The sequence below is a fragment of the Convolutriloba macropyga genome, chromosome 5 (genome assembly GCF_964194025.1).
Source record: "Convolutriloba macropyga chromosome 5, txConMacr16.3, whole genome shotgun sequence".
NCBI classification, from domain to species: Eukaryota; Metazoa; Xenacoelomorpha; order Acoela; family Convolutidae; genus Convolutriloba; species Convolutriloba macropyga.
The window spans coordinates 70,929,989-70,948,010 of NC_134472.1; the positions used below are offsets into that span (position 1 = coordinate 70,929,989).

General features: G+C 36.2%; 1 protein-coding gene across 1 annotated transcript; it reads right to left on the minus strand.

The window, feature by feature from the left end:
* Positions 1 to 1,631: 1,631 nt before the first annotated feature.
* Positions 1,632 to 15,829, minus strand: LOC142340219 (cell cycle control protein 50A-like). The gene is made up of 6 exons (XM_075390738.1): positions 15,815 to 15,829; positions 14,281 to 14,576; positions 13,172 to 13,261; positions 10,426 to 10,632; positions 2,910 to 3,086; positions 1,632 to 2,253 (listed from the first exon to the last, which is right to left on the minus strand). Exons 2-6 carry the CDS (start codon positions 14,519 to 14,521, stop codon positions 1,739 to 1,741), a joined length of 1,230 nt encoding a protein of 409 aa, XP_075246853.1. The 5' UTR covers positions 14,522 to 14,576; positions 15,815 to 15,829; the 3' UTR covers positions 1,632 to 1,738.
* Positions 15,830 to 18,022: the final 2,193 nt, after the last annotated feature.

Sequence of the window (18,022 nt, forward strand, 5' to 3'; positions counted from 1 at the left end):
CCTAAAAAATGGCAAAAAAATTTCAAAAAACTCGAAAAAAATTGTTAGTTGTATGAAACTGCTAAAATTTCTGATAATAAGTTAAAAACTAACCCATGGCCAAAGAATATTTCCCCGTAACTTATTATGAAACCTTAACGGAGATTTTCTATTGGTCCGGAAAACCTGAATAATGACATTAAAAGTCGAAGAAATGAAAAAAGATTGCAAGTTTTGTAAAATAATGCAAAAAATTTGTGTTGTTGAAATCTTGAAAAACATTCCATTACAGTTGGAAACTATACAGTGACCTATTGTCAGTCCTTAGAGGAGGTTCTGTGGCTCTTGAGGCTTGAGAAACCTATCAACCGGCAAAAATTTTCAAAAAACTTGAAAAAATGCAAGTTTTATTCGAAAAATCGCTAAAAATTGTAATATTAAAAAACTGAAAGCTTTTCTATGGCAAATAAAATTTTTTTCAGTAACTTATTATCGAACTCTTAAGGACATTTTCTGGCCCCTGCGTCTGGAAAGAGACGAGTAATGAAAAATAAGTGTCAAAAAAATTGAAAACAATTGCACGTTTTGTCAAAAAATGATAAAATTCGTCATGTTAAAATGTTGAAATCATTCCACTAGCACTAGAAATTATGCAGCAACTTACTATAAAACCCTAGAGGAGGTTCTTTAACCGGTTGTTCTAACTTAGCCACGGGGGGGTAGGGTGGGGGGCAACAGCTTGTAGTGGGGGGGGTTGGGGCAATAGGGGGGTTCAAAAGTGGGGATGTCTTCAACCTCTAAGAACCGCCCTTTACACCATAAATTCAAGTCTCCAAAACTGTTTCAGCTGAAACAGAGCTGAAAGGCTCTAAAAGCACTTAATGCTCACTGGGCACTACTTGTTTTTCCTGTTTTTGAGGACGAAAAGTCAAAAGCGTCAGACGAAAAATCTGTCAAATGAAAAATCGCATAAAAAGACCTACAGGACTAATATAATTGCTACAAACTTTTTTGAGAGCATTTTACAAGATAAAAAATGCCGAGTTATGTAGACAGATGCTTGGAAAAAGACGAATTTTTGAAAAGAAAAACAAATGCTCCGATTAATGCAAATGTCTTAAATTTTGAGAACTTTTGAACTTTAATCACGTTTTATGACGTGTTTTCAATCTGGGTACTGTTTTCAGTACTTTCGCAGAAAGAAATCTGATCCATTCGTAAAATTAGGCAAATATTTTTGAAAATCCAGATTTTTCAAGTATCTTGAGAGGTCTAGTAAGATTATTTTACAAAGATTTGTTTCCGACCACAATATTTCTTCAATTTTGCTAAAATGCTGAATAACTTTACAAATTTTAGTCCGTGTATGGCAACAAATATCAAAAAATTTTAAATTAAAAATTGATAAATTGAGTATTTTATTTCTCAGGATCTGATTTGAACTTTTATCAAGTGACATTTTACAAGACGATGAGACAAAATTTGTATCGTGCAAGATCTGCTTATCTTATTCGATCTGATAAAAAAAAATTGTCCCCTTACAGTTTTCTTATAAGGCAGGTTTATAAAAACATTTGTAAGATATTACGCGATCGAAATTACTGAACCACTGATGGAAGAAATAGCTTTTGCAGATGAGGTAATCAGAAAACTTGAAAATTTTCAACTTTTATTGCAAACAATAAATTTACATAAATAAATAATAGTGTAAATTATAACGAAACGGTTTAGACAAAAATATTAAAAAGGCAAAACACTGTCAATTCTTTTTCACATTTGTCATAACATTTTTGATGGTGTGAAAATTTTTAGCTTGCAACTCTGCCGGGTTAGGATTTCTCCTCAATATCCGCTGTGTTTTTGAGTATTTTCTACTAACTAAAAAGATCACTAAACTAGCTAAAAGCACCAAAAACCCAGCTAATAAAAATAAAATACCAATTATATGATTGTAATAAGTTAATATATTACTATCCCCACTTTGGATTAGGACAATTTTTCGACCTCCGAAAATCGTAACTGGGTAGTTGTATTCAATATGGAAATAATATTTGCCTTTGGGTAATTTTTTCCCAAAAGTTCCCCCTTTTCCATGGTCAACCAGCCGGTGGAGCTTTCGGAATTGTCCTGCGTTGGGTACTTTCATCCAGACAATTAAGTCTTCGTTTTGGAACCCGTTGTTGTCGGAGTTGTTTGGGTCCAGCTCATAGACGTATTTCTGCCAATAAGGAGGTTTTGTGGTTCCTGCGAACTGTGTCGTGAGATTCGGACTACCTTAAAAATTCTCTGCCTGTTTTAGGACCGGGGCTATCTACTAAAAGGTAGACCGGGGTTACCCACTAGAAAGTAGACCCGGATCTACCTACTAGTAGAAATTCGGATCTATTCTGTTTTGCCCCCCCCCCCCCCCCCCAGCTTAGTGGGCTTATATTTTAACGCCCCCCCCCAAGGCGCGCGTGCTCTTTTTTTACATAGTAACGTGCTGTATAGCAACATATATATTGTAACGGGGGGGGGGCGTAAAAATACTAGGGGGAGGGGGGGGGGGGCGAAAGGCGAAACAGAATAGATCCAGCAATTCTTTAAGAAATAAAACTTCCTCCTCGTCAGTTTCGGTAAATCTTATAATTAGAGACTAAAAAAGCTTTTAAAAAACTGCACCGCGACTCGGGTCTATCAGACTCGGGTCTAGAATGATTTCGGGTTCTATCAGTTTATCCTTTTGTGATCACAAACAGGGAAAATTTTTAAAACCCAATATCGCAATCTTCACGTATTTTTGATTGGAGAGTATTTTTTGAGCGTTGGTAATGAATGCTGGTAAGAAGAGCAAATATGATCACGTACAAAATCAGAAAAGATTTAAAAAAACAGCAAGATACAAATAATAAGCAAAAAGTTTGTTTGAGAGCAATTACTAAACTAAATACCTCCAGGATTTCTGTACACGTATTCCTTTTCGAGTGGGTCACAGATACCAGTATTCTTTAGAGGCACAGGGACAGATGAGTTGGGTTTGTTGGGGTCAGGCATGAAGAATAGCTGGATAGTGTCATTGAACATACTGTTAGCCAGGGCACCACAGGGGGCAATCGGCAGGTATTTCTCTAAGTACACCCCAAAACAATCATTTCGCATTAAAGCAAGGAAATTTTTTAAAACAAAATTTGAAAAAAAATCGAGTAAATAAGTCAACGTTAAATTATTTAATAAAGCTTGCTGGAGACCAAAATATCTCGAAAAGCTGGAGACCAAATTCTTTTTATTGCAATATTTAAAAATTTCAAGCAAAACGAGATGAGGTGTCGCAGTCCCCGTAATTATAGAAAAGGGTAAAAAATAAAAATTTTCTCCCACTTGTTTCCCTATCCGCTGACACTCTTCTGACTACCTTTGAACGAAAATTCCAACTGATATTACACAATTTCCAAATGCATTTTAGAGTTTTTCAATTCTTTTACAGAAAACATTTAATAAATGAACAAATTGATAAAAATTACACATTTTTCACTCTTTTGAGACTGCAGTCTTGCAAGATTTTGGAAGAAACTCTTGTAAGACGATGCATTCCTCTTGCAAGATTCTGCCAGAATCTTGCAAGATCTTACAATATAAACTTTTTTTCCGACTAAGGTTTGTCTGATTCTCATTTAATCTCAATATAGTCATACTAGTAGTTAAATAAAGAGAAAATCGGCATGTTTTCTCGGTAAGAAATAGAAAAACTTAACCTGCTAACGGCGAGCGAATTGCTCTCAAACGAGCCAGCTGGGGATTAGGGATGCTATAATTATAGCGCGCATTGGGGGGGGGGGGGGTGAGCACAGAGGGATTCTCAGTGGGGGGGTGGGGGGGGGGAGAAGTCCAGCGTTGAGATGGCTCAAGCAAAGCAAAAAACTGGGGATCTAATTTGCAGGGTGGATTCGGTGTTTAATTTGCGAAGTGGGGGGGGGCAAATATTTAGAACCGCGCTTCACACAATGAATTTTTGTCTTGTCAAAAAAATGCGTAGAGTCGCATAATTAGAAAGTAAGTGAATTCAAAGTAAGTGAATAATGAGAACTGCTCAGTTACTTGACGTTCTCTGGATTTTGCACGCGTTCATCCCGTTTTGGACGAAGAAAAGTTAAAAGCTAAATAATTGCTACAAACTTTGTTTGAGAGCACTTTATGAGAGAATCTTAAATTAATGTTAAAAATGTTATTTTTAAGGGAAATCTTCAGTCACAGTTGAGTTGACAATTCTAAATGATTATTTTCCAAATATGCTTTGTTTTTCCTGTTGCTGCGCTCAAAAGTGGTAGCTTCCAATTGGTTCTTGAAGACCATGAAAAACAATTTCAAAAAATTAAGTATGCATAAAAGCCCGGACTTGAGTCGCAGAGCTTTTCAGCACTGAACCAGCACATTTCAAGGGTAAAAACTTATTTCAGTTCTGAAACATTCAATCTCCAGAATATTTTAAGTTTCTCTATGTGCAGTCTTTCTTCATTATGATTATATTGAGGTCATAGAGTTCGCCCAGGCTAAACTAATCCTGTATAGTCTGAAGATTACTCATGACTCAAAATTAAGTCTGAGCAGAGTAATGTCATTTTTTTGTAGCCTATAGCTGGTAATTGCTATAGTAGTATATTCACTATATATATTTAAGCTGGTTTGAAGGCAATTATAACAAAGCCCATTTAGCTCAGTGGTTACGACTTCCTACGCAAATTAAATGTACCCACGCGGATGTTCGAATCGCATATAAAGCAAAGCTCGTTGGCGGGAGTTAAACTGATCATATTATTTTTCATGAAGTAAATTTTAATCAAAAATCAGACTGGCCAGAGTAAATAGTGACATGAACAGAATACTGGCCATCCTAAAAAACAGAATGTCTTTCGACTGATTCAGCGCTGATTTGCTCTGCCACCAACCTCCGGGAGGAGAAAAAGAAGTTACCACAGTTTTCTAGCCACTCTTAAACCTACAAAGCTTCAATTGACTTTTTTTAAGTATGCGTTGATCGGTCAGCTATATATAGACTATATAAAAAATATCTATCAATTTCTGTTTGGTGTATTCCACCGCTTAGTATATTGGCACACTATAGAACTAGTCCAGTGAGTTTAGAATAAATATACTCATAATGAAGAAAATTTTATTCATACAAAACTTATCATACTATGCACTGTCTTGATTTGATTTTTGTTCAATTTTTAAGCTCTGGTCTTGAACTGAACATTTTTAAATACCTAGTTTTGAATTCGTAACACGAAAATTAAATAAAACTCATGTCCTCGAGTTCATTTCTTGAAGGGTCAAATGAAATATTTAATTGGTTAAAGTAACGCCCTCCGTATTTCTTATAACTCTAGTTTACGTGCATTCTTTCCAAATAATTATAAATTTATGGGTTGAGAAGTTTGAAATGGTTGAAATAATATCATTTAGTATAAGAGGAACATGTTTGATTATGGACTGATCAGACAAATGTATTGAAAAATAGTTTCTCGAACGGTAGCAAGTGACAAGACGCCAGCAAGTTCCGTTGACTACTGCTGTTGGAGGCAAAGAGTAACTGAGCAAGCTGAGAAGATATGAATAATAGTCTCCCGGTCGGAAGGACATTTGGTCCGCAAAAAGAACGAAACGATTTTAATGATTATCATTACTTTACTTTTCTTTGTACTTTATTAAACATTTATATTGTTATATTGTACACTTAGAAGTAAAATTACACTATCTTTTCCATATTACAATTATCTAATTATCTAATGCGGTTTAGCAAATTCAGTGTATCTTTTTTTAGCTGAACATTTCTATATGAATCAAAAAGCAAGTGAAGGCATGTAATTCTTTTACTGTTTAAGCCGGTGCAAATTAAATGATCATACAGCATGTTTGATAGGAAAGTTGGCCCTTACTAACTTTTACGTTTTCATTCACACAATTTCATAGAAAATGGACCACAGCTGACTGAAAATCAGCTCGCAACTCATCGAATAGAATTAACGTTACCGAATACAGACCGACAAATTGCTGTCTAACAGGTGACAGGGGCTGCCTTTGGTTTAGCTGGCTTAAGCTAACGAAGGCAGAACTCACGCTAGATGGGGAGGCACAAAATGTTGGATGGGGAGGTACAAAAATCAAGAACATAACCGACTATCGTCGGGAGAATCTCTCAAACGACCGGCGAGTGGTTAGCTTGGTCAGTAGCTAGCCACGGTTCAGGGAGGCCAGCTTTAGCTTAAATGAAGGGGCGTAATGTGAGCGCAGCGGGGTTGCACCAAAGCGGAGATGCAAAAATGGATTGGGGGGACTGATGTGGGGCGGTGGGAGGGATCAACTTCTAACAACCGCCCTACACACCATAAGTATAAGTCTCTGTTTCTGTGACCCACATACTTGGAGACTAGTTTCTGTGACCCACATACTTGGAGACTAGTGGGCCGAAGAGACAAAATTTCGTAAAGGAGACAAACAAGATTAACATATCTGCTACAATTTGCTTTTGAGAGCAATTCAAAATTATTTCCTAAAATTTGCTTGTTAGGTCATTTCTGATTAAAAAAATTCTACTATATATATATATATATATACACACACACACACACACACACACATATATATATATATATATATATATATATATATATATATATATATATATATATATATATAGAGAGAGAGAGAGAGAGAAATAGAGTGAGTGAGAGAGAGAGAGATAGAGTGAGAGAAAGAGAGATAACGTGAACGAGAAAGAGGAAAGAGGAGCTTCAGTGGTTTTTGAGGCTAAAGAAACCTAAAAAATTACAAAATATTTGAAAAAAGATTCTGATATTAAGAATCTTTTTTCTGATATTGAGAAGTTGAAAGTTAACCCATGGCCGACAAAAATTTTCCAGTAGCTTAATATCAAACTCTAACGAAAGTTTTCTGAACACCGAAACTCCAAAAAACCTGAACAATGACTATAAATCTCAGAAAACTTGAAAAAATTGAAAAACAAATTTGTCAAAAAACAGCAAAATCTCGTGATATTAAATTCTTTAATAAAATCTCCAATAGAAACATTCCGTTACATCCACATCTTATGCAGTGACGTATTATCAAATCCATGATGAAGGTCCGTGGCTCTTGAGGCTGGAGAAACCTAGAAAATTACAAAAAATTTCAAACAACTTGAAAAAAATTCACAAATTTGTGACATTAAAACCTTGAAAAACGTCCCATTAAGTCCACATTTTATGCAGTATCATATTATTAGGAACTAGAGGAGCTACCGTAGCTTTTGAGGCTAAAGAAACCTAAAAAAATGCAAGAAAATTCAAAACACTTGGAAAAAATTGCAAGTTCTATTAAAAAAAATTGCCAAAATTTATAATATTAGAAAATTGAAAAATAATCCATGGCCAACAAATTTTTTCCAGTAGCTTATTTTCAAAACCTAACGAAGGTTTTCTGAACCCTGAGACTCCAAAACCTGAACAATGACTATAAATGTAAGAAAACTTGAAAAAATTGCAAAACAAATTTGTCAAAAATCAGCTAAAATTCGTGATGTTAAATTCTTGAAAAACATTCCGTTACGACCAAATCTCATGCAATAACACATTATAAAATCTCAGAGGAGGGTCCGTGGCTCTTGAATTTGGAAAAACCTAGAAAATTACGAAAAAATTCAAACAACTTGAAAAAAGTTTGCAAATTCTAATAAAAATGCTAAATGTTGTGATACTAAAAAAACGAAAAATTATTCGTGGCCAGCAAAAGATTTCCAGTACTTTATTATCGAACGGTAACGGATGTTTTCTGACCCCTGAGGCAATTTCTAAAAAAATGCTATATTTTGTGCTACTAAAAAAATTAATTCATGGCCAACAAAAATTTTCCAGTAACTTTTTATCAAACTTTTCTGGCCCCTGGGTCTGGAAAGACCTGAAAAAGAAACGTTAAAAGTCAACAAATTTGAAGAAAACACGTTTTGTCGAAAAAAACACTTAAATTCGTGATGTTAAAATGTTAAAACTGTTCCCTTATCACTAGCAACTATACAGTAACCTGTTAATAAACCCTAGAGGAAGTTCCTTGACACCTAGGGCTGATAAAGGTAATAAATGTCAAAAATTTTTAGGAAGCTTAAAAAAACTGTGAAAATTATTATAAGTTTGCGTGTTTCTAGTTTTGCTAAATTTAAAAAGAAGATTTCCAGATTTCGTAGTAAAAAAGGGTTCTGGTCTCTGGAGTTATGTCAAGTAAAGTATCTGCAAAATATAAAAAGGTTCTTTGGCCAGTATTGATCGTTAAACTTAGAAAACAACAAAAACTATCCAAAGAATTTTGAAAACAATTGCATATATTAACAAAATTTTGCAAAATTTGAGATATCAAATCTTCAAAACCATTTTATTGTCTGAAGTTACTATCCAGTGTCCCTCTTTATAGCAGGCCTGAAAAGGCAGCACTGGCTCATAAAGATCGATAAACTTAAAGCATCATAATAATTTTCCAAAAAAATTAAAAAATAAAATTTATCAAAAAATTACTAAAACTGGAGTTATGTAAATATTGATTACCATTCAATTAACAATTAACTGTAGAAATTATGCAGCAGCTTATCAAACCTTAAAGGAGCAAATTGAAAATTTTTGTTTCAAAAATTCACAAATTTGTGTTATTAAAACCTTGAAAAACGTCCCATTACGTCCAAATTTCATGCAGTAACATATTATCAGGAACTAGAGGAGCTTCCATGGCTTCTGAGGCTAAAGAAACCTAAAAGATTACAAAAAATTTGAAAAAAGTAGGAAAAAATTGCAAGTTCTATTAAAAAATTGCAAAAATTTCTGATATTAAGAAATTGAAAGTTAGTCCATGGCCAACAAAATTTTCCAGTAGCTTAATATCAAACTCTAACGAAAGTTTTCTGAACACCGAAACTCCAAAAAACCTGAACAATGACTATAAATCTCAGAAAACTTGAAAAAATTGAAAAACAAATTTGTCAAAAAACAGCAAAATCTCGTGATATTAAAATCTTTAATAAAATCTCTATTAAAAACATTCTGTTACATCCAAATCTTATGCAGTAACGTATTATCAAATCCCAGAGGAATGTCCGTGGCTCTTGAGGCTGGAGAAACCTAGAAAATTACAAAAAATTTCAAACAACCTGAAAAAAATTTGCGAATTCTAATAAAAATGCTAAATGTTGTGATACTAAAAAACGAAAATTTATTCGTGGCCAGCAAAAGTTTTCCAGTAACTTAGTATCGAACGCTAACGGATGTTTTCTGACCCCTGATCTTCAAAAAAACTTTTGTCAAAACAGCTAAAAGTCGTGATGCTAAAATCTTGAAAGACAATTCATTACTTCTAGAAACTATAGAGCAATCTATTGACAAACCTTACAGGAGGTTTCTTGACTATTCAGCTTGGACAAATTTAGAAAACGACAAAAAATTTTCAAAAATCTTGAAAAAAAAGTTTTTGAAATATTGCAACAATTTGTGAGATTAAAAAGTTGAAAAACTATTCCATGGCCCATTAAAATTCGTCAGAAACTAACTATCAAACACCAATGAAGTTTTTTGGCCCCTGGGTCTGGAAAGACCTGAAAAAGGAAGAGTAAAATTCAAAAAGTTTGAAGAAAACATGTTTTGTCGAAAAAAAGCTTAAATTCGTGATGTTAAAATGTTAAAAATATTCCCTTATCAATAGAAACTATAGAAACTAAACAGTGACCTGTTATTAAACCCTAGATGAAGTTCCTTGACACCTAGGGCTGATGAATTTAAAAAATGTGAAAATTTTTTAATAGGCGTGAAAAAAAATTGTGCAAAATAGTATAAGTTTGAGTGTTTTTAGCGAGCGGTTGTTCGTCAATAGCTGCACACGAGGGAGGGGGGGGGGGGGGGCTGATGGGGGGCATCAGTGGTTGGGGGGGGGTAACAGCGCGCGGGGTTGGGGGGCAATAGGGGGGTTCAACATTGGAGGGGTCTTCAACCTCTAAGAACCGCCCTTCACACCATAAGTCTCCAAAACAAATTGCGCTGAAACAGAGCTGAAAGGCTCTAAGAGCACTTAATGCCCGCTGGGCACTACCTGTTCATCCCGTTTGTGAGGACGGTATAAGCGAAAAAACGGTTAAGCGAAAAATTGCATAAAAAGACCGACAGGAGTAATATAATTGCTACAAACTTCGTTTGAGAGCAATTAATTACAGCAAAAAAGGAGGTTTTGCTCATAAGTACCAAAGTGACGTACCTTTAGGAATGATTAAAACTATAAGAGCACTCAGCAAACCTTTAATGTCCTAGGGTTTTAATAGTTTATCCCCTTTCATAGGACAAATGACAGTTCAGTCGAACAAAAATACGATCAAGCAAAAAAATCGCATAAAATGAAAAGCCTGGATATTTGTTGCTAACTTTGCTTGAGAGCAATTATACATACTTGCAACGGAATCATACGCGCTGTATAGAGGGAAACATAGTTTTTTCTTAGGACTTGTGACGTCAGAGCCCCTGAGCTGCTTGTCGTCACGTGATTGGAGCATACGTCTGTGGTTCAGCTGGAAATGTCTCATTCCGTAGTAAATCTTCACATCAGCTTCGTAGTCATTATCAAGTGTAAAGTTCACTTTGCAAACGCATCTCTGAGCTAAAAAAATGTCACGTTCACAATACACAATCAATCTACGGCACTCTGTTTTAGGTTTGAAAGCATTTTTTGTAACAATTTTAACAGCATTTTTTGTGATCAATTGAACAAACATTAACGAGTCCAAATTCGGTGAACAATGAAACGTAAAAAAAACATAAGCCCACTAAGCGGGAGTGGGGGGGGGGCAAAACAGAATAGATCCGCTAATATATTCAGTTTCGCCCCCCCCCCCCCCCCAACCCCTGTGTTTTTACGCCCCCCATTACAAATTTTATGTTGTTGTATAGCACGTTACTATGTAAAAAAATAACATGTGCGCCTGGGGAGCGTAAAAAATATAAGTCCACTAAGCTGGGGTGGGGGGGGGGCAAACAGAATAGATCCTAAAAAGCAATTAGTATTTTCATTACGTCATCGTCTCACCAAATGAGCGGGGAGGATTGAAATGAACCACAAAACTGCCCAATCAGGCTAGTCATGAGAACTATACTGCAGCATTCAAAACCGACGATGTGGGTTGCAACCGCAGATCTCCAACTAGTATCGTAAAAGATCGTTCAAGATTATTGCAAATGACCGAAGATTTTCAAAATATGTACCAACTGACGATCATATTTGACATGATTTGAGCTAATGAAAAATAAGATTAAATAAGATTGCGTACAGAGATGTCTAACAAAAGAATTTAAACATTGACGATGTTCCACATTGCGGCACTCTTTGCCAAAAAGATTGAATAAAATTTGTTTATCTATTTTACGTTTAGTTGGAAAATTAAAGTGCGCTTGTAACTAAGAGAAAAATTAATCAAAACATACCCGGCAGATTGCCGGAAAATAGCCTCCGTTGATTCCAATAAGCATGATTGGGATTGAAAGAATAGAAGATATTGAAAAAAAAAGATTTTTGCACAAAAATATTTTTTAAGTCCGATTTATTTTGATGGCATTTCGTAGTTGAGCATACTTCTGTTTCTTAGAGAGAGGCTACAAGGGCTACTATCAATACCAATAAGCAGTAGAGATTGTAACTAAGATTTATAGGAACGACGTTCAAATAGCGGGCATCTAAAATTGGGTTTTATGGGTTTATCCCGTTTCTGTTTCTGACTTCAATTTTTTATACTGACTCTGTTCATTTGGAATTGCTTTATTGAGCAACTGATGTTCAAAATTACTTTTAACAGAATAAGAGAAGAGAAAAACTAGCCTAGGGAAGTCAAAAATATTTCAAGCAAAATGTTGAAAAAGCGGCAAAATGAGGTAAAGCGAAACATTTTTTTGTTCGACGAAGTAAAAAAATAGGAGCGCTATAATAGCCGGCTGAGAACATGAGGGCGGCTATTAATAAACGAAAAACAAATTATCTTCTATTATAAAGTGCAGAAATTCACAAAGTTTGAAAACGCTCAAAAAAGATCAACATAATTTTGCCGGAATCATGATTTAAGCTGAAATGAAAGATATGAAACATAACTTTCTAACGTCGAGTGAATTGCTCTCAAGCAACCTGTCAGAATTTGGCTTTGGTATAGCCAGCTGGGGTTTAGGAATGCTAGGAATGGAAGGGGGTCAATTGCTTGGGGTAGGGTTGGGAGGGCTGGACGGGAGAGGGTTCATATATTGCCAGGGTGGACGAGGTAGTGTTGTGAGGGTGGTGGTAGTGGTTAAGTTTAGGGGTAGGTGTGACTGTGGGTTACTGAGGAAGTCAAACATTTATGACACCATAAAACTATCTCAAAATAGTTGTGGTGAGTCAAATATTTGAAGACTAGTAGAGATTAAGGCTCTAAGAGAGCTGCTCAGTCATTTAATGCCCTATGAGCTTTCCTCTTTATCCGTTTTTGGGGACGAAAAGAGTCAGACGAAAAATCGGCCAATCAAAAAATGCATAAAAAGACCACAGGACTAATAAAATTCCTACAAATTTTGTTTGAGAGAAATCAAAAAGCATGAGCTAGAAATGCATGCATGTTAATCCAGTTTGTTGAAAGTTATCAACATGTTGCGGATATTAGAATCTTGTCTCAATTGTTGTTAACTTGCGGTGTCATCACGTGAACAATGTCCGGTTTCGTGTGTGCGAGAATACTAGTTACAAAATGTCAGCCTTTTTATAAGACGCGAGGAACGTGTTTGCAATTTTTGCGTAGCTCTATTCCTTCGTAGAAAAAGGATTGCGATAAATTGAAAATGGTGGCGAGAAATTATGCAATGGTTAAGTGACTCTGCTTGAAGTCACTGAGAACTTCTGGCGTTCATCAGGAACCGCGAAGCGGTTCGAGACATTAAGTCAGAATTTCGAAGTGACTTCTGAGTCACTTAATCATGCTTAAAACACGAAACGCGCACGTTTTAAAATGATGAAAGTCAAAGGAAGTCAACTTCTGGCAAATTAGCAACTTCTGGCATTTTAAAATTTTTTTTGGCATTATAAAATGCGCACGTGAGTTTTTTAACTCTTGTTTCCACAAAACGCAAAATGTATTCAAGTTTGCCTTTTCGGACATTGACCACATAATGATATCTGGACTTACATTGATTAGTGGCATCGTAACTTTTGTCAAGGATATGGTCTTTGCATTTTGCACCAGTGTTGTTGGCATTCGTGAGGTTCCCGCTGCAGCCTGCAACAAACAAAAGCCACATACGTCCATTGGTGCTGGGAATACTGGCCAACAGGGGCCTCAGTCGTCAAATAAAATCTGGAGAATTTAAAGTACAATTTAATTCTGACAGGTAGACAAATATGATTGGTCAAAATACCACTAGTTCGTAGGCTATTACAATAGGTGTGTGTGTGTGTGTGTGTGTGTGTGTGTGTGTGTGTGTTTGTGTGTGTGTGTGTTTGTGTGTGTGTGTGTGTGTGTGTGTGTTGTACGTGTGTGTGTGTGTTGTACGTGTGTGTTTGTGTTGTACGTGTGTGTGTGTTGTACGTGTGTGTGTGTTGTACGTGTGTGTGTGTTGTACGTGTGTGTGTGTGTGTGTGTTGTACGTGTGTGTTTGTGTGTGTGTGTGTGTGTGGGTGGGTGGGTGTGTGTGTGTGTGTGTGCGTGTGTGTGTGTGTGTGCGTGTGTGTGTTGTACGTGTGTGTGTGTTGTACGTGTGTGTGTGTTGTACGTGTGTGTGTGTGTGTGTGTGTGTGTGTGTGTGTGTGTGTGTGTGTGTGGGTGGGTGGGTGTGTGTGTGTGTGTGTGTGTGTGTGTGTGTGTGTGTGTGTTTGTGTGTCGGGCCCTGTCACCCAATCCAGCGAGCTTTTTGCCCAGTTTTAAATTGTAGTCATCTTATCGGAACGTCCGCACAGTAAAAGAATCGGTCAAACTTTGGCTTTTGTTCATAAGTCCTATTGTCGAAGGCATTCTTTGTCTTGCGAATGTATTTAGAGCCATTTATAGTGATCTGTTTTTTAGGTTTCTGGCTACAATTGGAAAAATCCTTCAAGCATTTTGTAGATTCATTTTGACCCCACCAAATTTCGGAAATCTAGCTATTTTTTCTTCCGAAACAAGTACATTAAAATATAACGAAAGTTTTCATATAATTGTAACAAGAAATATTATCTACAGATTATCCAGGCATTCGTTAACATTATTTTAAGTATGAGATCAAATAGACTCAATTAAATTTGTAATTTTTTTCTTCTTACCTGTGTAATCCAAATCTATCTCCTTGACAGTCGTCGCCAGAACCAACAGAGCGATAGCCAGAATGAGAAAGGAGAAACCCACCACTAACAAAATGGGTTGGATCCAGGTCTTCCTATAAATTGGCCTCCACCCTGCAAGCTTTTGGTTCTTGAATTTGCGTTTACCCTTCTTGCAACAACACTTGTTCTTGGACGATGCTGAGGACTTTTTCCCTTTCTGAGATGTTGAACCACTGCTCATTTTTGAAGATGAAGCATTCGATTTTTTTGTTTTTGTTGTTGACTTTTGCTGCTGACTGAAAAAATTCTTAGACCAAAACACTGTGAGAAAATATTGGACAAAACGGCTCAACATTCTGAGAGGCCAAACTGAAAACAATACCACCCCACGTTTTATGCTTCAGCCTTAATCAACCTCTTAATATCAGAGATTAGGGTGTAATTCCCATTCCAATCTTATATACTGGCGAAAAGAGTATCAGAGTGTAATGATAAAAATACACTGAAATTACACTCTTTGCTTTTAGTGTAAATAAGAGTGAATTGATAAAAAATTACACTACTAATTACCCCGTTGCGTTAAATTTTCTCATTTTCAACACATTCGTCTATGAGAAGGGTGCATTTATTAATAATTACACTTTTGTTTACACAATTGATTTAGTTTTCTCTCATTTTTTCTACTCATCTATGCGAAAACTTAAAAAACAAACTCTTCAAAAAATGTGAAAATAAGAAATAGTAGAGTAAATAGAAAACTGATAGTGTAAAAAAGAGTGTCGAAAAAAACACGGGTGTAAAAAATCATGCATTTTGAAAAGACACGTGCTCAGTTAGAAAGACTACAAACATATGGCATACTGAGTGCATACTGCTCCTAATACTAAAACTGGATACTGATACGGGGCGAAACGAGTGCGCCCGAGGAGCGCTAAGTGTGGGGTTGGGTTCTGTTTCGGGTGCAACGTGGTGCGTTAGTTAGCATTTTTTATAACCAGAGCAGCTATATTCTTGACCTTCTGGGTCAGTTAGCGGGTGTGTTCATGAACCCACGGGTCATTTAGCAGGTATAATCACAATCTCCCGGGTCATTTAGTAGATGTATTTACGATCTCCCGTGTCTATCAGCACTCCTAATAATAGTTCAATTTGATTTCGCGCAATAACTTCATGAGTTCAGACGTCATCTTTACATGTCCAGTTTCAGTTCTGAATTATTCTGCCATGACTTCTGTTGAAAAGAAAATCTCGAAAGTTCATTGTCTCTCAATGAGATAGAAAGTACATTTGAGCAAGATATTGTACCTAGAAACATAAAATGGCATCTCCAAAAAACAGAACATAAAAACATTATTTTAGTCTGTCAGAGAGTCTAGCCAATTTTGTAATCAACCAGCCGTGCCCTGAGCCTATTTATAAAATTTTTGTTAGAAAAAATTCCAACTTCTGTTCCCTTTTAATCTTAAAGCAAAAAATGTTTTTCGTATACAAGTTCTCCCTTCTACTATGATTCCGTGTAACAATTAGCACAAACCTTTGACTAAGCTATAAAAACTGTAGTCGTATGTAAACCTTCCCTTCGACTTGAGTGTTAGTTAGGTAATAAAGATCAAATTTTTAGATGACCGAATTCCAAGCCAAGAAGACCAGAGCATCGGCACGAAGATCAACTGGGGTCCAGCGCTTCAGGCGGTAAATCCAGCAGTGGACATTGAAGTGTCTTGCTGAGACGACTTCCTTCGGCGCAGGTTACTAAGCCAGCGTTTGGACGGGTATAGACAACCTCCACGTGGTGCCCCTGGGTAGCTGCTAACAGTTAAATTGGCGGTAGTTAGCTAAGCGTGTAGTCGGAGTAGAGCACCTTAAACAAGCTACATCGGGCTCAAAACAAACTCTGTCCTGAATTCCTTACCTGTCATAAGCGCAGGCAAGAACATGAAATTGAGGATTTAAAGCAGCGCCTTGAATAGCGGCCTTCAAAGAAGGGAACAAACGTAGTTCTTTGAGGTTCACTGTTAAAAAGCGGCTCTTGTGGTCACGTATCGCCAATTTCCACGTGTTGCAAACGTTTCCTATGAGCAAAAGATAGTTTTACTGACCCGAAAATTAGCAAAACATTGAAAATGAAATTGAGACTAGTAAATGAAGTCTGAGTTTTTATTAGTTATTTGGGATATTTTCCGTTTGTGCCACCCCAATATGGTACGCGCCCCCAGTTACGGAGCACGTGCCATTACAGAGTAAATCATCATTTAAAAAATGTGGCCCGTGTGTCGGGTAGAGCAATTAAAATGCGCCTACTAAGCTGGGGGGCACAAACGGAAAAGATCCGATATTTGGCTACACTCCAAGTAAAGTCTCTTGTGACCTCTACTTTGTCTGAACTTCCTTGATAGTTGGCAACAAACGCACGGTTAGTATGGTTCAGATGTCAGGGAGCTCGGGCAATTCCTACACTGCATGACTTAAGTTGACGACACTGTGTGTTCCCTGCTGACAATTAGTATCTGAACAGGAATATTGTGCATAGTGATAATTGCTATGGAAGCGATAATAGTCACTATGGAGGTGTGGCATTCGCGAAAACATCTTAGTACACTGTTAGTTCGTGCGTTTTGATTCACTTGAAACCACATTTGTCTGTAAACAAAAACCGAGCAGGCTCGGTAGAGTGCCTTTGCATGTAACGTTCCCATCCCACTGATCCATTTTTCCACCTAATTATTTACAAAACGATGAAGGGAAGAAAACTTCCAGAAGTTCAAACAATTTGCAAAATTAATATGTCTGTCAAACATATTAATTCCAACTCGGTGACATATAGAGAAAAAAAGAACAAAAAAATTAGTTCAATTTTTTTAAAACATTTAATTTCAAATAAGGAAAGCCTGCAGATATCAAATGAAAAAACTTATAGTCATTCATGCCCCCTCTTGAAGACATTGAGACCTGTCTCTCTTTAGAATATTTTGGTACGTCAGTAAAAACAAACGACACAGAGTGATGAAAATCGCAAATGAACAAAAATCAGAAAAAATTGGCATTGAAGCCATTAAAGCGAAAAGCAACGCACAAGGAACATTAGATGTTTCTTTTTGTGGTTTTTCTGCAACACATATAGTTTGATATACGACCGATAAATAAGGAGACTAGGTAATACGTGGGCGAAAAAGAACAGAAAATGTAAAGTTAAAAAAATGTCTTTTTTGTTTAAAATTTGATTTTAAAGTAATGAAAACGTCAGCTATTAACTGGAATCATTTAAATGGTTTCCTTGTTTGTTCATATGAAGCAGTCAAAATCTGTAAAAAACCAGAATCTTTCACGGGATTAAAAAAAGAAAATCGAAAAGACAGAACAAAATTCCCCTGAACTCTACAAGAATATGATGCCTAACTGGTTAAAAACAATACTCTATTCGCTAAAAACTGATAAATTCAAATGAACAATTTTTTTGAACACAATTAATGTGATATTTGATTTGTCTACAAGACAAGACAAGAGAAAGAACCTCGAACATGGTAAATGGTCCAAAAGTCAAAACTCGTAGAATAAAACGTAGAATCAAAACCAAAAATACCTTACTTAAAAAGTAAAAGCGCTATAAATAATTAGTCTTTCCAATAGAATTTGCTGTTCTTGAGCTGCAATCGAACCTAAAAAGATAAAAAAAACAGGCAAAGCTCAAAAATCAACGGTTTACTTTGAAAAGAACTTTATTAAAATTCAAAACGACAATAAG